The sequence below is a fragment of the Dermacentor silvarum genome, chromosome 1 (genome assembly GCF_013339745.2).
Source record: "Dermacentor silvarum isolate Dsil-2018 chromosome 1, BIME_Dsil_1.4, whole genome shotgun sequence".
Classification (NCBI taxonomy): domain Eukaryota; kingdom Metazoa; phylum Arthropoda; class Arachnida; order Ixodida; family Ixodidae; genus Dermacentor; species Dermacentor silvarum.
The window spans coordinates 194153886-194175945 of record NC_051154.1 but is presented as its reverse complement, the minus strand read 5'-3'; the positions used below and the strand labels follow the sequence as shown (position 1 = coordinate 194175945).

The window sequence follows — 22060 nt, the reverse complement described above, 5'->3', positions numbered from 1 at the left end:
CTTTAATGAAGATACAAAAATAGTGTGACTTACTCCATATAATAGTAAGCAACAGGTCGCGTCGTCTTTGAGTGCATCGAAATATTTTTAAACTTTGACTAAAGTTAGCTGGGACACCATGTATATTGAAACTGATTTCAAGTGGATACGTCTTGCAAGCTCACCGGATACAATTCGTAAATTGCAATATGTGCCACAAGGTAATTAAATAAGAAGTTAATTAGTGATTTTTTAATTAGCTGAATGTGTGTTTCGATTTCTTGTGTAGTAATGTCGTGCTAGATACTGTGGAGTATCAGGTCAGGGGCAAGCTTCTCTACTTTTCCTGTCATTGAACTTGCTTCGCCCTCTCTCTCTCTCTCTAACTTCTTTTATATAAAAAAACACGTTTATGCAAAAACCATGAATATTTGGTGCAATATGTAACCACACTGACGTCGATATAATTTCCCAAACTTCCTTTTCTTTGCTGAGCTTCCATACACGTGGCGTAAGGTGCGAGTGGCGCCTGCAGTCCCCTCGCGCCACGACGAGGAAGAGGAGGAACGCCATGGCGCAGGTTGGAATGGTAGCTATGTGGCTGTTCTTGATCTTAGCGGTCACCGGACTGGGCGCCGCCCCTACTGCGGTCGGAGCACAGGATCAGGATGCTGCAGGTAGGAAATGTGAGCGACTTCGGCAGTGCGCTGCTGATACTGCTTCTCCCTCCTTGCAGACAACCGACAGGGCGAGCCCGCGGCAAGGACCGTCATTGTGGCCGGATCCGCTGGCGTGCCGCTGAGCGTCAACTCGGCGCTGGCGCCGGCCAGCCGCCAGGAGTACGGGGCTGTGCAGCCAGCAGGCAGCTACGGCCTATTGCCGCGCAGCAGGCTGCGCCGGAACGCCCACAGACGCCGGAGGCGCCTGGACAACCCACGCTACTACTACCCGAACGGCGACTACTCATCGGACACAGAGGTCGGCTGGGACAACTACCGCAGGCGAGCCGTGCGCGAGTCGGCTGAAGTGGGCCGGCGCCCCGACTCCTACCAGGTATCCTACGCGGCTCCGCTGGAGTCGGACGCTGCCATCGCCTCGGCGGAGCGCTTCAAGGTCGACGAAGGTCACAGGGAGCCGGAACAGGAGTACGCGGCCGGTGGGTACGACTACCGGACTGGCTACCAGCGCCAAGGCTATCAGAAGCAGCGGCGCTCCGCCGCCGCAGTGCCGGCACCCAGGCGAAACGCCAAGCAGTGGGGCTCGTGGCAGTCGGACTACGGCGGCGGCCATATGCAGCAGTCCTGGAACGAGCGCTACCCACAGTATGACTACGGGGAGCCAGCCATTGCATATGCCAGGAAGGAGCCGTCCAAGTTTTATGTCCGTGAAGAATCCGCCTCGGGTGTGGCCGACCCGGGCAGCAGCGCGCAGTCCAGCTATGCCGCCGAAGTGGCCGGCCAGGACGGAGTAGTGGAGCGCGCCGGAGACGTGCCGGCCGTCGCCGCCGCTGCCATCCCCCAGTAGTGCAACAATAAACCAAGGAGAGCATCTTGCTTCCCTGTGTTCGATAACAGATGTGAAGTTTTTCAAACAGCCCGAGTGAAAGCAGCCCCATCGCACTCGTCAAGAGCATTCTGGACAAGTGTGACGGGAGTTAGCTCTCGCGCTTATCACACCGTGAAGCACAACAAGCGATCACTTATGGCAATCGGAGTGAAGCATAATAAATTGGCGGCTTTCGCTGTGTACATTCTTTGGAAGGAAAGGTACGTGGGAGAGCGCGCGATTCATCTTCGACAAGCAAGGTTATTATACCACCTTCATGGGTCTCATCGGAACTGCTTCCTGTATGATAGGCATCACGACATTCAGCCATGTATATCAATATCACGCGAGAGGGCCGCTACGAGCACTTCCATCCCGAGCCCATACCATTAACGTATACACGCACATCCTACTACACTATCACCTTTCACGAAGAACACTACCGCTGCCTCCGACGAGAGAGGAAGCCGTAATATGGCGAAAACTCCAAACACATCCACATTTGAGACTTTACCATGCCATACACCCTGCGCTGTATTCCTATAAATGCCCACACTGCGATCAATGCGCAACGCTTTACCACGTGGTATGGGCTTGCGCAAGCACACCACAGCTCACACCCATAACACACCCCACCACACGGCAATGGGAGGCAGCGCTGCCCAGCTCCGACTCGACGGACCAGCTCAACCTGGTCAACCGAGCGAGAAGTGCAGCTAAGGCCGCTGGACTCCTGGACTGAGGGGACCACCCACTGCAGAGCGGAGGAGCTACCTACGCTCGTGTTCTCTTTTGCATAAAGTTTATTCTCTCGCTCTCTCAATACCACGCTTTTTTTTTCTTGTGGGGGTGGGGTATTGAAAAATGCGTGTAGTGTTCATGAGCATCTTTATGGGTGTCACTTCAAGTTACCCCCTCGCCAAGTCTCCCCATTCAATTCCCCCATATTTATGCGAAGAATGCTAAGATGTTGCCCAGGACCTATTTATGTGGTCTTTTAGAGTAACACAACGTATCTCCAGACCAACTGCATAATTGCTAATGATGCCTCCTTGTGTGACGAGAGCGCCGGAGTATTCTCTCCTCACCTTAGCTGGTATTTCTCTCTTGGACTTCCCGATTTTACACCTATTTTTCGGGTTGAATTAATGGTTATCATTCTAACCTTGTGCATGTTGCCATCAAATGTATGAACATCCGTTATTTTAACACATTCGCTATCCCTGTGCTCAGCACTTACTGAGAGAACAGGCTCGTAAATATTGCGTACATTTGATTGTTTACTTACTCAACATTTACAAGTAGTAAACTCAATTTGGATACCGGGTCATGGGGAATAAATTTAAACGAAATGACAGACTCTCTTACCAAAGCTTCCCTGGATGGCCCGGTAGTTTGCATATACGATATATGCATGAACATGCGAATTTTCAATAACAATCAGTTGCTAGCGCGGTCCCGTATGTGTCCTTGTGAGCCTCAATCAGTCTTTGAATTTAAGTCAACCCCTGCACAGTTCTCTAAACTTGCTTTTTTTTTTGGGGGTTTACGTGCCAAAACCAGTTCTGATTATGAGGCACGCCGTAGTGGGAGACAACCTGGGGTTCTTTAACGTGCACCTAAATTTAAGTACACAGGTGTTTTCGCATTTCGCCCCCATCACTCTAAACTTGCTAAGTTCAATCTTTGGCTCTTTTCAAACACCAAATTAGTCCGTCTTTACGTACAAATAGTTAACAACTAAGGCCCGAGCAGAAGCCGTCAAAATTCATGTCAGTGAACTGGCGCGGGATCTTCAAGGCGGCGTCATCACGCGCCTTTTCGCGTTTTTTTTTTCTGGCTTACGAAGCCTCCTCTCAAGGTCAGAATGTCTTTCTTGATATTGCATAAGGGTAATTTACTTACAACTAAAATAATCTTTCGCTTTAGTGCCACTTTAAGCATAATTATATCGTTGTACATCTCTTATGACTGCCAACAATGTCCATCACAATTTTAACTTCCCTAGCTCATATTCCCACGGCGCCTCGCTCTTGTTTGTATGTCGAGGCCACTTAGCATACCTCTCGTCCTCCTGTAGTTGTGCTCGCTCCTTTCACAGTGTACACTTTTGTAAAACAATATTTTCTTTATCTTTATGTATTTCTTGCCATTGTATCCACAATGAGCTGCTTTGCTTCTGAGTAATTCCCAATTGGACCAATTCCTATAGCCTCTGTCTATATGGCCCCCAAAAGTGTTTGTCTCTCCTTATAGGATCCGTGAAAGGTTGATAAAGATCAGCGCGATTCTAAGATAAAGTAGTCAAAGCAATCGCTTTCCGTATTTAAAAAAAAAGAACATTGCCTCTGGGCCCTGACCCAATTCAAATCTTGAGGCTCAACATTGAAGGCTCCAACCCTGACATGATTACATGCAAGCGTTGCAGAACAGCTTCGTTATCTTTTCTCCATCGTACTGGGCCTGGTCAGAAGTGGCGTTCACGATGTGCAACAACGCGCGTTCTCAAGCCTGTAGTAGTGACGAAACTCCGTACACAGTCCCTAGTTATTGGACACCAAATATTGGTATACAAGTGTAATGTTATTGTTATACAAGTGTAATGTCGCAATGTTATTCATACTTCACACAATGGTTTAATGAGTTTTTTTTATTGTATGTATGTAATCTTTCGTTTAGCTTCTGCTTCGGCAGCTTTTCAAAATGTCGAACATTAATTCCCAAGATATGTATTTTTCCGATATATCGATTACATTTCGGCTTGGGATAAAACAAAAGAAGCTTGGGACGGTAATAATTCCAGTTCTGTCGAAAATCATTGCTTCGGGCATGAAATTCGATGAAAAGTATGTTTTGTCAGCGAACAAGTTAAAATTACGTACTTGAGCCTCACGAATAGTTCTGAAAGAGCTCGTAGTGCTTCAGGCATGGCGTGTCGGGCAATTTGGACTGACTCTGGTGGAGGGTTTATTGGAGGAATATAAAGCACTTAGAAATAAACTTAACAGTGAGCTTCGAAAAGCAAAGATAGTGTATTACGAGAACTTAATGCTTTCTAGTATCAGTACTAGAACCCCAGATACTACTTGGAAAGCTATAAACAGTGTTCTGGGACGCAGCAAGAAAGACGTCATGCCAGTTGAAATTACAGTAAACAATTGCGTATTCACCGGTGTAAACCTTGCTAATTGTTTCAACAAACATTTCACTTCCAGTATAACGCCAGATAATGGTGTCTCACTCGTAGATGACTTAATTATTCGACGTCCTGAAAGCATATTTCTTAATCCCACAGATGAACCAGAAGTTTATAGAACATTTATGAGTCTTAATAATAGTAGTGCATTAGATATAGACAATCTTCAGATAAGACCTATAAAATTTGTTTTAGAGTATGTTGCCCCTGTACTTGTTTATATATTTAATTTAGCAGTGGAGTCCGGAGAACTTCCAAGTCAAATGAAGTGTTTTCGGGTGTCCGTTCTGTATAAAGGTGGAGACAAAAACATGCTGGGAAACTATCGCCCAATATCTATTAAACCAGTATTTGCTAAAGGTTTCGAGAAAATGTTGCATACCCGGTTCTCAGATTTTTTCAATAAAGCTGATATCATCAGTGACGCCCAGTTTGGTTTCCGGAAAGGAAGGTCTACGGAGTTAGCTTTGTTAAGGCTTAAGGAATTTGTTTTAGAAAACTTCGACAACAAGCTCTATACATTAGGCCTGTTCAAGGATTTCACTAAGGCTTTTGATTCCCTTGACCATAATATACTATTGCATAAGCTAGAAATGTATGGTGTTCGGGGCACTCCTCTGGCTTTAGCTAAATCATATTTAACAGATAGATCACAATGCGTGTGTCTGGGACACCATCGCTCATCTTCATTGCCGGTTAGTAGAGGTGTCCCTCAGAGAAGCGTATTAGGTCCCCTTTTTTTCAACGCCTTTATAAATGACATTGTAAACATCGACAAAGCTGTGCAATTTATCATATATGCCGATGACGCCACAGTCTTGCTGTCTGGCGAAAATGCGGATGAGTTGGTAGAAAGATGTAACCGATTATTAAGTAACATTAAAGCATGGTCACTGTCAAATAAACTTAAAATTAACCCCGGGAAAACGAAGGTAATAATTTTCAGATCTAGAAACAAGACATGCAACGTTAACCAAGATATTATGTATGCAGAACATAAAATCGACATTGTTGATGAACACAACATCCTTGGTGTAACATTTTCATCTCATCTAAGTTGGGATTCTCACATAAATAATTTATGTAAGCAACTTTCTTTAACTACGGGAGTTTTATCGCGGTGCCGCGAAATTCTCCCAACACAAATAAAAGTTAAAATATATCACGCTCTATTTCAATCACACATAAACTACTGCAATTTGGTTTGGCTTACTACGACTCAGCGTAATATAAATAGAATACTACTTTTACAGAAGAAAGCTGTCTGTCGCATTGACAACATTGGTTATTTATCACCGACTTCGACATACTTTTGCACTCACAGATTAATAAAAATCCAAGATTTGTATGAGTTTCGCATCCTGCGTTCATTTTACACCTGCTCTTCTGCGTTGCAACACTTCATTCAGACTACTGCATTTCTGCAGCGTCAGAATCATGATATCATTACTCGAAACGTGGGAGAATGGCTTATACCCCGTTTTCGTACCGACTATAAACACCAGTCTTTGAAACATAACCTTCCATATATTCTAAATAAACATAATGACTTAGAGAAACCCACAGTAAATATATTACGTGAAATATTTCTGAATTACTAATTTATTTATTCATTCAATTATCTATCAAAACACGGTCTTCATTTGTTTAGTTCTTGTTACTTGCTATCGATATATAACTGATCTTATTTTGTCCTATTGCAGTTAGTTCTTGTATTAGTGGTGTTATCATTTCTTTCTGTTAGTAAATTAGAGTGTTGTATACGTATTACTGTAGAATTGTGCTTTGTTAGTTTTGAAATAATGTTTGTTTTGCATTCTAACACAAATGCATTGTTTTTCTTTTTTTCGGCTCTACCAGTAAGAGTACAGGTTCTCAATGTATAATCATGTCTACTATCTGCGGAAATAACTTGTTTATTTTTGTGTATTGGGCTTTTAAACATCTGTTATCTGTTTACCTGTCACTTGTTGCCATGTATGTATGGTCTCCTGGGCCCCGTCAAGCTGTACTCTTGCAGCGTTTAGCCCAGGAGAATACTTTCTGGTAAATAAAGAGAATTGAATTGAATTGAATTGAAAAATTGTCCTGCCTAGGTGACTCTTTCGGGTTACATATACTTGTTACATGTCTGTAAAATCAGTGTCCTACTGAACCGCAAGAATGAGGTGGCACACCTTCCTTCGCATTACCGTTGGTTTCTCGGTGAAGTGTACACTTCTCCGAAGAACCAAGAACGCATTTCAAGAAAAGTGTCCTCCATCGGGCTCTAATATCCCCAAGCCTTAATCCGTATTCATTATCACAAAAAAAAAAAAAGGTTTTATCCACATATCGCCAAACCTTATTCCGTATTCATCATCGGCATTGATAAGCTTTGCTTCTATTTCACAAACGCTTTCCATTGACTTCATCCATTCATATGCAGATATTCTTGTTCGCTATTTTCTCGTGAGCCAAGCAACCATTCCTGAAATCGTTTCGATGCATGGTAACGGCTAGACCGGTTTTGTGGAAATTAAAAGTAAAGAACCATTCATACAACGTATATGCCAGCGCACAATTTACGCGAACATGAGGTCACATCGAATCGTTTGCAGGACATGCAAGGTACCGATGCCTGCGCATAACCACAAATCTTAAAGGTGGCGCGTCACGCCGGTGTCGTAGTCCCGCCGTAACGCACGCACAATTGCTGAGTTGAGGTCGTGTCCTTTAGGAGGCAGCAAAAGCTTCCACCATTTTAATAGTCAAATTAGAAGTTTATTGCTGCACAGGGGGTGCGCAACAAAAACAGCTCAATATGTTGCCCCGTGTGTTATGAAGGAAACCAGGTAGTGAATTATACTGTTTCAGGCGCAAATGTAGATGTAAGGATGCTGCTGTTGTGGCAATTGTACGAAGAGCGAATGTGTAATGGCGAGTAATTTTTTTTTTCAAGTGAACTGGTGTTACTCGCATTTGAGATATACCTCGGACCACAAGCTCCCGAAAGTTTGCTTTTGGGAACGAAAGCGATGAGATTCCTTAATTACTTGCCCTTCAGATAAACTGGCTGTTTCATTCGTTGTTGGACGGTCATTGCATATAGCATCTGCATGACAATTTTTTTGGCTCGTTTGCACCTCGGTGCCAATCTTGGCGTATTATGTGCGTGTGTGTGCGCGCGCGCGTGTGTGCGTCCGGGGAGAGGGAGAGGGGTGCGTGCATGCGTGCGTGCGCGCGTAGTTGGCCACTCTTTTCATGAACACAAACCGCCTGCCTTGTTACAACACTAAGAACACCTGCAAGCTAGCTCGTATAATTTACTTCGTTTCCACCATGTTACGGATTGCTGTTTATCAGCAGCAGTCCTAAGCGCTGTGCGTGGAGCACGTGGCTCCATGCACGTTTCTTCTGCTCACTGCGACGACCTGTGGTCTCGAAGTTTCTCGCTTGCGATTGGCGCTGACGGGGGCAGATCTTGAGGCACGGGTATGGACGGCGAGGCATCTGTACCGCCGACAACATCAGGGACATCCGGGATATCTGGAATGTCCGGTATATCCGGGACATCGGGAATGTCAGGAACATCGGGGATATCACCAGACAAGCCTACAAAACTTGGCATGGCAGGCACAGCGGGAAGTCCAGGAAATCCGGGAAGTCCGGGAAGACTTGGGATGCTTGGCAGGACGCCGAAACCGGGTACAGAGAAGTTGAACTGGGGCATTTGAGGCATCTGAGGCATCCATGGAATTTGAGGTACCTGGGGAGTCTGGAAAGTGGAGCAAGGAGTGTGGGGTAGACGACTGTTTTAATTCCATTGGGCTAGCCTGTCCAGACTCATTACGTGAGCAGCTCGCAAAGTGCGGGCATAAGGTTCAAATGCCTTACTGAGGGATTTTTTATTCCCACATTTCTCGTGCAGTTGCACATTTCTCGTACAGTAAGCCCGTCTTCTTGCGTCTTAATTCCGGTTGTCCCACCCAATTGAGAGGTCAGGAATGTTTGCGTTTTCTTTATGCGCGTGGGCCTGTGTCCTTTCGTTCAGCATGTGGGAATTGAGCTTTGTTTTCTGCACCTAAATGTTCATAAATCACGATTTTTGTTTTGTGCGCTAAGCACTATTGCCTGCTTGAAATGAGTGTCGTGGCATGAAACAAACGTGATCGACTGCTTTTATCATATTTTGCACCTCGAAAAGCGCAGAACAATTGCTAAAATTACATGTTGCTTTACGTACTGTTATGCTCCTCAAATCGCCTATTAACTGTTAAGTTTGGGTTCAATCGAGGAGCAAAAAAAAAAAAAAAACTGTTAGAACCGCTTCGAGATGTTTTATGTCCATATGCACAATGGCAAATAATGCATAACTTATTCATTGTAGAACTCGAATTCGTTATCGAATCAATATACAGTGAAGAAAGTGGCGTAAGTGAAAGTTGCCGCCGCAGCTTCACGTTCCTGCATCCGATAAAGTTCACGCTAATCGTAACTTTCTAGAGCTCTCAAATAGGGGAAGGAGAATTAAAACGCGAAGTGGCCGGAGCTTCGCGCATTTGCTCATTTTTTCTTTGCAGTAGTAGCGTTTTCGTCAATTTCACGGCCAATCAAAAGCAATGTCATTAAACCTGTGTAACTCTGTCGGAGCCACAAGGCACACTATAAGGCTGCCAGAATGAACATTTCTTTTCTTTTCTTTTTTTTTGTCGTATAGCAGCGTAGATTTGTGGTATAACATGAGCGCTTCGCGGAAACCTCTTACTTCCGTAAAAGTCCCGACTCCGAGCACCGCAGTCGGGACTTGGCGGATAACGCAGTTCTGTTTTTGTTGCAGCTTCCTTTGGGAACTACGGTGGGATTCTCTCCATGCACTCCGCAGGCACATGTGTCATGCACCTGTCTCAAAAAAAAAAAAAATGCCGCACTTTTTCTTAAAAAAATATTTCTTTCTGCGCGGCATGCCGGTCGTTGCTAAACGTCGCTGCTGCAGCATTCACGCTAACCCAACAAAGTAAGTGCTGAAAGGGTCTCGTGTGAATACTGAAAAAAAAAAAAAAAAACGATAGGTGCCTGTGTTGTTCTTTCTTTCTCAGTCGCTTAGGGTCGGTTTACGTGATTCGCACTTTTCTGTAGCACATACTTCAGTTTAAGAGCGTTGAAAATGTCATACAATGGTCTTCCCACTTCTAAAACGACCGTGCAGCTCCTCGTGCATTTCCACAAGGTTTTTTGAAAAAGAGTAGACCTGAACCAGCAGCCGTAATTTTATCCTTTCCGGTTTCGTTCCATAGTGTAAAAGAATATATACAGAGTGATCAAAGTTAAGTCGACAGGCTTTTTTTTTTTTTTTTCTTAAATTAGGCTCTTAGATGTACGTGAAGACCACCTCTACAGTAAGGTTATGCTGCCAGGGGGACACAGAATGAGGCGGTAATTATTGATGTCGGTAGCTTAATTAACTGAAATTTATAATAATTACCTTATTTAGTGGCTGCAGTAAGCAGGCATGTTTGGAATGAAAAGTTAGACGCAATCGTGTTTCTAGTTTCATTTGGCAGAATTCTTCTAGCGCATCCGTGTTCCGAGATATCGAACTGCGAAGTTTAATTGCCGTTTGCAAGATTACGCATGCAAGACAGTGAGGACCGACGCAAAGCTCCTCCTTTTGTGACGCTGCTGTTGTGTGCGGCGTTCGCGCTGTCATATCTTGATTTCGAGCCGAGAGAGTAAGGGGGACAGTTATCATCTTTTCCAATGCCTCCGCCCCTTTGTCAGACTAAACGCCGCACGCAACAGCCGCGTCACATCAGGAGGAGCTTTGCGCCGATCCTAACTCTCTTGCATGCGTAATCATGCGAACAACAATTAAAATTTGGAGTCGGATATCTCAGAGCAAAGACACGCTAGAAGAATTCTTGCAAGTGATACTGTGTAGAAACACGACTGCCTCTGTGTTCTAACTGATACTGTGTAGAAACACAATTGCCGCGCGACTGGCCACTCGAGGCATGCACCTTGCGTGTATTCGCGGACTTCTTTCACGCTCGGAAAAACACTTTTATGTAGCACATATTGAGCACCAGAAAGCTGTATCGGTAATTTCTCATGTTGCTCTACAATTTTCTCATTGACACTTTTCATCTAATTATACTATTTGAGAAGTTTATCAATTAATTACGACTAATTGTCTAATTAGGCGCAGTGCAAAGAATACTATATATCTCCAAGTGACGGCAAACAACATTACCTTGGTTCTGTCCAGCTACGTAGCATCTGCATATTTTTAAATCTTGCTGCATGATAGTTGGGACACCCTGTATATACTTTCATGGTTTAGTTTAGGTTCGCGCAATATATATATATATATATATATATATATATATATATATATATATATATATATTCGGTCACCCAATATCCGAGGTTACACGCAGGCAGGCTCCCGTACAGACCTGAAACCCGGGAAACGTCCAGTTGACGACCGCGAACTGGAAGTTCGGAACTTGGAAGGCCGGCACAACCACGCTGACCCCTGGGAAGTTGAACCATCCCGGCGGCGGCGGCGCCGGAGGCTGCGGTGCTGGCGGTGTCTGGGGTGTCGATTCGGCTTGGCGTTCGAGCAGCGGGTTGAATCCCGGGTGTTGCGGTGCGGCGGCCGTCCAGCGGCATAAGGATCCCAGTACCAAGCATGTCGAGGCGCACAGCAAGAACGAGCTGGGCTGCATCCTCCCTGTTTCATTGATTAATTAATTCATTCATTCATTCTGCGGTCTCGCGCGCGAAGAAGCGCCGGAAAAAAAAAGAAAAACAAAAGAAAAGTGCGTATGCGTCGAAGCTGCTCACTCCGCGGTAGGGAGTGAGTGAACATCTGCAATTTTTCGAATAACAAATCAAATATCATTACATTCCACTTAGCATCCAAGCCGATGGCATATATATATATATATATATATATATATATATATATATATATATAGAGAGAGAGAGAGAGAGAGAGAGAGGGTCTTAAAGCGAAGCTGTTAGTATACGACTATACAAGCGTTCAAAAACGGTATATGCTTGTTTTCACGGTGTGGTGAAAGAACTACATTTATCACGAAATTTATATTCTAAGGAAATGTGGGAAATATTAGGGGCGATACGCAGGCAACTTTCGAAATGTGTGCATTAATTAGGGGTTAAATTAAAGTTGCTAAACCCTAATGTTCAGCCTGTTTAGAGGCGTTATGGTAAACGCTTACGAAGTTTCCCCGCTTCCTGGGAGAAGAAAAACGCAGCGATCGCATATTTAGAGAAAATGGGGGCCATTCTACGGGTGATATTTACCGACAATTTTAAGTTTGCATGGTAATTATGTGCTTTGATATATTCACTGAATGCTGCCTTTACGAGGTATGTAGTCGGTTTTCCCATTCTCTTGGTCGAACTATATGCGAGGTGCGTTGTTTATAGTTCGCTAAAGTAGGAAGTATGTTGCGAACAACGAAATATAAATGTTTCATCTGTGTAGGATAATTACAGCCTTTGTAGAAAAATGCTTATTCAAGCGTTCTAGAATATCATACTGCCGTTTTCTGCAATGATTCCCAGAGTCCTAAACGAACTGTAAAGCACACCAAGGTAAAATTCAGTGAATATAGGGGGCATCATAAGTGTAATGTGTAGCGAAACCTTAACGTTTCAGGCCTAATCAGAAGCGTTGTAAATAATTACTGAGCCTTTAGCCTGGGCTCTTTACAAAGGTGTTATATGAGGTTCGTATTTGGTTTCCCCGGTGGTATCGGTACCCTCGGTGAACGAAAACAAGATACCTGAATATTTTCTTGCGGACTAGTCGGTTCATACTTGAAATATAAACGTGCTGCGCAAGATGCACAAGAAAGAATAGGACCGGACAGATCTCTGCCCTGTCCTCTTTTCTTTTCTTGTGCATCTTGCGAAGCACGTTTATATTACAAGATACATTGTTTATATTTCTTTAAAATTAGGGGCAGGGTATGGGTAAATTGTAGGCGGAGTTCTAATAGTGTGTACTATATAATTACGGTCGTCGTAGTAAATTACGTGTGTAAGCAATCGGAAGCATTCTCTGTTTTACGAACAACCCAGAAACTGCGTTTGTAAATTAATCCTTAGCAAGTGCTCGAAAGCGTTATACGCAGGCAAGGTATCAAACTGGCCAGTCATATGCGGGTAACGTTTTACAGTATAGGTGGCCGAAAATAGGAAACTGACACACTTATTGGAACTGCTCGCGAAAGAAACAGCTTCCCTGGAAATGGGGTTGTGATTTTGCAAGGTCGCACAAGTTTGCTCTCTTTTTGATCTTAGAAAAAGAGAAAGCTGAGCGAGTTGGTAAGGCTTCGGGTCTTGAAAAGGCAGGCGTAAAAAAACGTGGACGCAAGAGTAACAACGAGGACAAAGCAGACGCCGGCCGCGTTCCTCCATATGTCCATGTTTTCTACACTCGCTTCTTCGAGCCAATGAAGACTGTCGAAGCTAGCCAGGTTAGTATTGAAGCAATGCATCACACCGTTCTCAGGCCACAGCGGAAACGCGTCGTCATGTATGCGGCGTGTACTGCAGCAGGGCTCCTAGGGTGCCTTGATGCCCGCGCGGGCGCTCGCATCGAGGCACTCTAAAGGGCTCCTCTCTCGCGCTTCCCCCTGGACACGCTGCGCCACACTGCGGCGCCGCCGCGAAGTCTGCGCGTGGCGCATGTATGAATATTAGACATGTATATATATATATATATATATATATATATATATATATATATATATATTGTCTGAATATATATGACGCAAAAAGACAGCTGCTGCGGAAGTTGCAGTGGGTGAGGAGACATCACATCGTAGGGTATTCAGTAGCTCGGTAGCACCAATAACGCTTTTGGCGCGCAAGAGTGACGGACTGTGACTGACGATGTGTGTGCTGTGCTATGTGCTCTCTCCTCCCCATCTTTCATTCCCCCTCATCCCGTTCCCATGTGTAGGGTAGCAAACCGGTTGTGCTGAACTGGTTAACCTCCCTGCCTTTCCTTCTCCACTCTTTCTTTCCTTCCTTCCTTCCTTCCTTCCTTCCTTCCTTCCTTCCTTCCTTCCTTCCTTCCTTCCTTCCTTCCTTCCTTCCTTCCTTCCTTGCCGCACATTAAGAGAAAAATACACAGCTCAATTGCAAGTGCATCATTAGACTTACAACGTTACAAACCACTTATATACACACTTGCATTGCACTTACAACGTTACCATAGCCTCCCCAGCAGCTTAGCGTCACATAGCCTAAACAGCATTAAAGGCGATGCGTTTGCTCGTGTTCTGCACCAAGTCGGGCACCGCGTTTCTTTCGGCGCTGCTTTCAATATCTGCGTGCATGCGAGGTATAGAAAACTCACGGGAGCATAGATATTGCACGGCCGCTTGCTGAAGGCCGAGACTCTTGCGAAAGGTATAGCATAGTGGAGGAAGGCGGGAATAAGAGTCGGATGCCGTGCGCCACTAACTAAAGACGTCGTGGTAAAGCATCGCAAATGCCAAATGGGCAAAGGGTTATCGAAGGAGTGGGGAGGGCGGAAGTCGCCCGAGAGATGGCGCCACATCTAGTGGTGTAAACTTAGTAGGGCCGACGGAGTCTCGTTGGAGATGTAGAGTGATATGATGAGGCGGGTATAGTGTCTGGCAAGGGCACTGGCGACACGCCAGAGACTGGCAATGAAAATACCGAAAGCGCGAAAAAGAAACCAGTACGCGGCGGCAGAATTAAGCGTGAAAGCCGAAACAAAGCTCAACAATGACAGTAGGAAGCCAGGAAGGACTTCAAATAATGTTAAGTATAAACCGCATGCACGCGATCTTAACATGCATGCGATCTTAAACCGCTTGAGCGCGACAGCGATAAGCGACGCGATGGAGATGGCTGTCGCGTTCACTCGTCGCCTACGCGTCGTACCGCACGCGAGCGCCCATTTTGAGAGACGTCTCGCCGGTGTTGCCGGTATGAGGGCAGCAAATACGAGCCGAAACTGGCGTGACGCGTGCTTCATTAATTCAAGTTGATGTGTTTTACTGTAAAGAGCATCATAAGTATTCCTAAAGGTCTTGCACTAAGGACTTATCCTTGCACGTATCAAAATTTAATCGTTTGCTCGTTCCGTGCGACAATCGGTAGTACTTGATTGATGTACATCCTGTTCCGGCTTCGCGCTACTGGCTTGTCGCTCCAGTGTTGTACACGTTCCTCTAAAACAGGAACGAAAGCTCGTTCCTCGTTCCTTCCCAATATTGGAACGAGTTCCCGTTACAAGTTCCTTTAATCCGAAAGGAACGCGTTCCAGTTACACTTCGAACATTGGAACATGTCGTTACATTAACGTTACATTTGATTTTTTTAAATAAAATATAGTTTAACATAATCCTGAGGTGAAATAAAGTGAGCAATTTAAAACCCACATCGAACTACGTATATTATACGAATTTGAACATCGCCGGCGGCAGATTATCTGGAAATGAAAAGAATCCAAAGAAACGCACCTAGACGATTTTTTTCAGGGAGCACCGGACATACTCCAGACATGTGTAACTGCAACTTTGTGTTCGTCAATTACAAGTTCAACACATATGGCACTTTCCACTTCGGTCTTCAAATGCGCTGTCAGGATACTGCGCTTCAGATATGCCAATAGAAAGTTACACGCACCAGTATCCTCCCGAGACCCGAACACAACAACGGAACATAATCGCTCTTCAAGGTGGTTTTTATTGTCTACTGTTATGTCTTGAACTTGAAAAACAATTTTTAAAATTTGAATACCACGGATAGATGTCAAAAGCTCCGTCTCCATGTACGTGAAAAGAAATGACTGTCTCCATCATCTCCTCATGTTAGCTGTGGTAAAAACTGCATTTCATTGTTTAAACGCTGAGATCAAGATGGAACTACGTGTAATACATTGTCATGTTGCTGCCGCGTCCAGTATTTTCACGTAATCTCGGTGACTTCGAAACACGCCTCCAGGTTGCTTTCGGCCGTCTGGGACGACACAGAGGGCTAGACCAATTTATTGTCTAATTTCTGGAAAGCGGATGACAAGAATATGAGTAAACCACTTATTTACAGCTACACATGCACCGTACTTCATACCCAGGGTGAATATTTTACGTAATCACTTCCGAGTTAGTTTCGAAAAAAGTCGAAGGCAATGTGAAATGTATTTTACAATGGGTCTTAGGAGGATATAATTAAATTTCTTGCACAAGAAACCGCATCGAAAGGAACAATACATAGGCGTTTAATGAATGCTGACTCAATATTGCAGTGTGAGTGGGGAAAAAAATGCCCAAAACGCATGTTCGCAATTTAGTAAAGACCCTTGTTTGAACTCAGCAAGAGTTACATCTCGATGTTGGTGTCCGACAGGCCGGTATCGAGGAAAGAAACTTAGGAGGGAGCGTCACGTGACAATCTTGAAGTCTAGTCATAAAAAAAATATAACGGGGAACTCACGAAAGAAAATGCATCATAGTCACGTGACAGGCAAGCGTTAGTTCTTTGCGCCTCACGCGGTCGCCCATCCGCCCTGCATGATGTGCTGCGTGCGTGCGTGCGTCTGTTCATTGCCGGGGAACGTTTACAGAAGGAACGCCCTTCACTCTGCCGTTCCTTCGTAAAGCTAACGAGTTGCCGTTACAGTTCCACCGACCATTAACGGAACGGTGACGTTCCTCCGTTCCTCCCAAAAGGAACTATTTCCAGGAACGCCGTTCCGTACAACACTGAGTCGCTCATAGTACTTCCGGGCGACGAGTGACGAATTCTAAATTTCCAGAACTGAGCGATCGAGCAACAAGAACGAGCGATCTGTTCGCGCGACGGCCCGTTTCGTCGCTCGAAGCCGTCGCTCGAAGCCGTCGCTCGTCGCCGTCGCGCACAAGCTCGCTCTCATGCGGTTTGGGCTTTACGCTTGCAGCGAAAAGCTTATAAGAAAGCGGAATGGCAAACCCGTGAAGCTTGCAAGGAGGAGGCCGAACGACATGATTGCGGAGCTCCGTATGAGGCGTGGGGCCAAAGTGCTGACGACGGGAGACAAAGCGTCTTGAGAATCAGTGTCTTGCGCAACTATACTATTCACATGTACGACTACGGTTCCTGTGTTCAGTCGGAGTGACGAAGGGTATGCGATGCAATTAGCATAGCATTATATCTCCTTTATATGTAACTAAATGGCTCGTTCCTGACTACATATACCCACAGAAGTGTTACACGTCGTCCGTTTGCATAGCATAAGACCATATGCATAGCATAGTAACCGCTGCAGTCAAAGTTATCAAGCGAAAGTTACTGTTTTCTGCATCGATCTAAGTGGCCCTGCAGCGGATACGAAGGGCGACAGCAATTAGCACGGATGAAAGCATAATGCCTTTGGCAAAGTTAGAAGTATAATTTTGGTAATTGTTCATTGGGACAGGTTCCGCTACAGATAGTATTTCTTTGCATACATGCAGTGCCATGCTAGACGCTTCCAAGTTATTCGACACTAAGCGGATCACGCGTACCGTTCGGCATACTTGCAAAATGGTCGAAAATGACGAGACCTACCTTGGCAACTGTGTAACTCTGAAAGAAACAGCCGCCTGTGACGCAGCCGCAAGCCCGAATGTCCAAGCCTCTTGATGTCATTGCAGCTTTTATCGTGCGCCGCGTCGGAGCCCTCGCACACGGCACGCAACGCTGGCTACCGTGAAACGTACATGCGCGCTTAGGTAATTTGACATTGAGTTCTGCGGCCCCGTCCTATGTGGCGCTAGAGGAAAAAGACGTTCACTGTCCGCGTTCAACACGACCCCTCGGCGGTTCGCAAGGAAGCGCAGGGCTCACTGTTTTTTGTACACGCCACTGCTCACCGTTCATCTCTATGCGTCGTTACGGTGGTAAGCGCTCATTTTGCCGGAATGTCCCCGCCCCCAAAACTTCCGCGGACACAACCCTTCGTTATTCTATAGCTCCTTTTAGGGCGCACAAAAGTGTCGTTCTCTTTTTACTAGTTGGCTATCTCGAGCAATTTTCTTCCGAAAGACTGACTGTGCAGTGGCTGCTAGACCTACGAAGGCACACCGTATTTTAACGCCCAGATAATGGGGCGTCCCATGGTGTGAACATATTTGTGCGACGTGAAGCACAACAGCCTGCAAATGACTTCAACTTGTTTTAGCCACGTTCCAAACGCCCTTAAACTATAGAGTGTTTTATCCTAACGTGCATGATCGAACACAGCCGTGTACGCAATGCGTTTAATATAGCGTGCGCAGCTTATATGCGGGTCATCGATAGGGCTGCTTTGCATGAGCAGACGGATTTTCGGGGCAACTGATCGGGCATCACGATATGCTATAACAATTGAAGGGCTCAGGCTATAGACAAACATTTGAAGGGCTGCATGTTTTCATGTTGTCATTATTTCTTAAAACTGTAGAGCATGTTATGAGCACGCTGCTACTTGCAGTCAGTAAAACAGCACAACACTAAGCTAGACACGTACGCGAGTATAGGTAGCAAGTCTACGCCATATTCACAAAGAGCATTTACGCCGGAATTGTTTGTAAGAGCTGCCTCCGTATGATGGATGTACAATTAGCGAAAGTGAACGGCCAATGGCTAAGTTCACTTACGAATGAGGACCCGCACTCACAAGAAACTGTTACGCTAGAATTCTTCGTAGGAGCAAATTGTAGCCAATCCTGACGCTGAACATCTCATTAGCGAAGGAGACTGGCCAATGCCAAAACACTTACGAACGAAAAGCTTTGCGAATGCGACCAGGCAAGCTTCGTGAATCCGGCCTCTGAATTCCAGAATGCCGTGCCAGAGCTCAAGAAATATTCATCTTTTTCTCAGATCCTACGTCCCGTAAACTATAGACACCGACTTATTACACCGCTCTGTAAAGAACAAAACTTCGATTTTTCTGCCGGCTTCGTGCGGTGCTGTCGATATTGCTGTTCGTTCCAATTCGACATCTTTTCTTGATCATTTTCCTGCGGCAGCGAAGAGAATAGACAGTGACCAATTTTTCATCGTAAACATCAATGACCACCGAACGCATTATCGAAAGCGATTCGATGCAGTTCACTGAGCAAGTACTCCAGACAAAGTAATCAAACAAATTAAAGCTCCACAAGTATAAGGCTAGCGCGCCTGCAGAGGCTGGCGAGTTGCAAGTGCCTTTCGTCCGTAGCCTACTTCTATAGAGCTTCTATGCCTTTTCGAGAAGGGCAGTATACGGCAAATATCATCTGACGAAAAAAAAAAAAAGCTATTCCGCCCCTTGCGCCATTAGCAAGTATTGCTCTGCTTTTCTGTGACACTCAAGTAAATAAACGATATCCCGAAAAAAAATATTTGCAGCCAAATCAACGCGGGTTTGACGGCGGTCACTAGAGTGTATACTATATCGTGTCACGGACATTTATTTATATGGGTTTAATTTTTGCTTTCGCGAAGAAGCAGGAATCTATCGCTTTTCTCTTTCGGCGAAAGTGATCAACATAGTGGTCGCTGGAGCAAACGTTTCGACAAGGGGACAGCGTTCCCTCCAGCGACATCCCTCGTTCGACCACTCTGACACGTTCGCGTGTCAGAGTATTCGTTCGGCAGATGCACCTTCCAGAATTGTTCAGGTCCTGTGACCGCGCAACTGTTTTCCTCCGGGACAATACGTGCACGCGGTCTAGTTGGTACATTGTTCTTGTTCTTTAAAAAAAGTCGCCGTTTCGACCGAAAGGCGAAGCATCAATTGCGATAGCAAATTTAGTAGTAGAGAGCTATACGGAGTAAGGATAGTAGTTTTATCGGTTGCATAAACTGGGACCCATTCGCTTGCTAACTGAATTAACAAGCATGGTGTCAGCGCGCACAAGCAAAAATGAATAGATCACACTCGATGACCCCACACAAGCGCTGTATGCGCGCCAGCAGCAGCGAGCGAAGGTTCGCGCGGTCTATCGCTTCAACGGAAAGTGAGCGGCGAAAGCACAAAGGAGCCGTGTTGCAGATCGCCTTCAAGATACAGCGCCCGCGACCGGCCGCCGCCGCCCAAAGTACAAGTACGCAGTTGCTCGCAGAGCAGAAGCCGCACCCCCTCCGTCCCGCGCTGCCTCCCCGCTTTCCTCCTTTCGTCTGCGACCTTCCAGTTCCCCTTGCGCCCGGTCGCAAGATACGCATTTGGTGCCGTAGCTAAACGTCGCCTTCCCTCTCTACATCCCTCCCTCCCCTCTCTCCATCCGTCCCTTTCATCCCCCCACGGCCTTTCGCACGACGGAAGAAGTCGAGTTTGCTCTCCGCCATGCGTTCACTCTCCGTGAAAGCGCGCGTCCCTCGCGCGCTTTCACTCGTATACGTACAGCATACGGCGCGCGGCGACAATTTTAGCGTCGTTGGACTTAATACGGAACCTCACGGCGACGACGATGGCGACGGCAGAAATGCGCTTGGAGTGTCCATATAATTGATATCGCAATAAAACTGAGTTTGTGCAGCGCGAACAAACAGGACGTAAAGGAAGACAAACGACGCACACGGTCGCAGGAATCTAAGAAAGCAAGCAGTGTATAGACGCAGTCCAGCAACCAGAAAAGGACAAACGAAGACCCCAGGTTATTCCCTAACATCCATAGGGTTTCGCATAATCTTAAAAAAGATAACTAAATGTGTGGCGCTATACTTGCTTTTTTTTCTGCTCCGTGTATATTAGCACACATATGCACTTTTCTAGACAAGCAAAAGCTGTAATTAAAGAGCGCCCGTGTACGTCGTTTGTGTTTTGTATATACTGTCTAGTTCGCACTGCACAAACTTAATTTTCAAGAACAATGCTTATAAAAATTTTCTTCTCTTTGTAAATCACACCAATGGTCCCAGATGAGCACTTTACTAAATAAGTTAATGGACTTTTCGGCCATCGATAGCCGCCGAGTGAGCTATCATATATGCAGAACCGGTGTGCGTGAAGAGAGTTCGGATTTCACTATTGTTACTCGATTAGACAAACCCTGAGCGTACTTGGCGTGCCGCCGTTGCGAACGACTTTTTTACGGCCCCTCGTGAATAAGTAAGTTGTGAGGGTCAGAGACACTGTGCATGCGCAGAACATAAATGCTGCTTGAGTTCTGCGACTCCGCTTTGGAGGATGGGACGGATAGTGCGCGCTAACTTTAGAAAGTTTTCGATTGTAAGTGCCGCTTAATTGTCATAGGATTGGCTGGCATTTTTGGTCTTAAGAACAATTTTATCGTAAGAGATTTTTTGTGAATACGGGTCATGCTTCTTTCGAATTCATGTGCGTCGTCCATGGGCGCTATAACGTGAACCTATTTAAACTTTTCTATTCCATTTCTTAAATCAGCCCTCCACGATTGGTCAAAAATTTTTCGGGCCACCCCCACTTCGCTAGCTTGTCACGCGACGTCAGGAAAACCGCGAAAACTCATCTGTTATGAAGTATACTCACTGATCATGCATGATTAGACCGAGCAAAAGAAAAATAATTATTTCCGATTCTGCGCCTTTTTCGCCATCAGCCCTCCACTATAATGGTCAATTAGATTTCAGGCTGCGCCCACTTAACCTGTCCGTCAGGCAACATCACAAAACCGCGAAAACTACCGATGTCAAAGTGACATGTACGCTTTAAAAATGCGTTACTATGCCGAACAAAACTGGGCCTGAATTCACAAAAAGTCCTTACTAGCTAGTCCGATCGATTATCGATTAGCTATTGGTTGGCTATCGATTGGCTATCGCAAGGTATTGGCCACGTATTTGGGCTAGACTAAGCACTACCAAGTCATCCCCAGCATTTCCCGGAATTTATTGATTATTGATCGATTAACTATTGATTGGCTATCGATGACTGACTAAGCTTAAGCAGTCCCAACCATGCTTAGCTAGACTTAGCCAGGGTCAGCTTCGCTAGTTCACAGGGGTATGTGCCATTGCGCTTGGAGCCTTTCTGCACTGCCGCTAGGATCGGCCCACATTTTCTGTTCGCGGTTTACACATTACGCCCGCTTAAACAGCTCCGCTGTTAAAACAGGTTGGAATACTTTTACGTTATAGGGCCCCAGGCGTGCTGCCATCGCAACGTCACAGCGTATATCGTTAGTAGATGGCTTAACTGAGCGTTTACTGTCGGCTCTTTACTGGCCAGGCCGTATGCGTGATTATTTCATGCTTTGTGGTAAATCACTAGCGACACGAAAGACTGCTGCGTTTGCAGTATTTACAATTTTCTGCGCTCAAATGTTTAATGCGGGTGCATTCATCTATACTCCCGGTTTCTCCGCAGTTATGACAAAATCTTAT

At 45.5% G+C, this 22060-nt stretch overlaps 2 protein-coding genes across 2 annotated transcripts; one reads left to right on the top strand and one right to left on the bottom strand.

Annotated features, from left to right (window-relative positions):
• The first annotated feature begins 459 nt into the window (after positions 1-459).
• On the top strand, positions 460-1846 carry LOC119450999 (uncharacterized). Its single transcript, XM_037714440.2, has 2 exons — positions 460-656; positions 716-1846. Exons 1-2 carry the CDS (start codon positions 551-553, stop codon positions 1501-1503), a joined length of 894 nt encoding a protein of 297 aa, XP_037570368.1. The 5' UTR covers positions 460-550; the 3' UTR covers positions 1504-1846.
• A 5597-nt stretch (positions 1847-7443) lies between these two features.
• On the bottom strand, positions 7444-11430 carry LOC119450990 (uncharacterized). The gene is made up of 2 exons (XM_037714429.2): positions 11158-11430; positions 7444-8477 (listed from the first exon to the last, which is right to left on the bottom strand). Exons 1-2 carry the CDS (start codon positions 11428-11430, stop codon positions 8121-8123), a joined length of 630 nt encoding a protein of 209 aa, XP_037570357.1. The 3' UTR covers positions 7444-8120.
• Positions 11431-22060: the final 10630 nt, after the last annotated feature.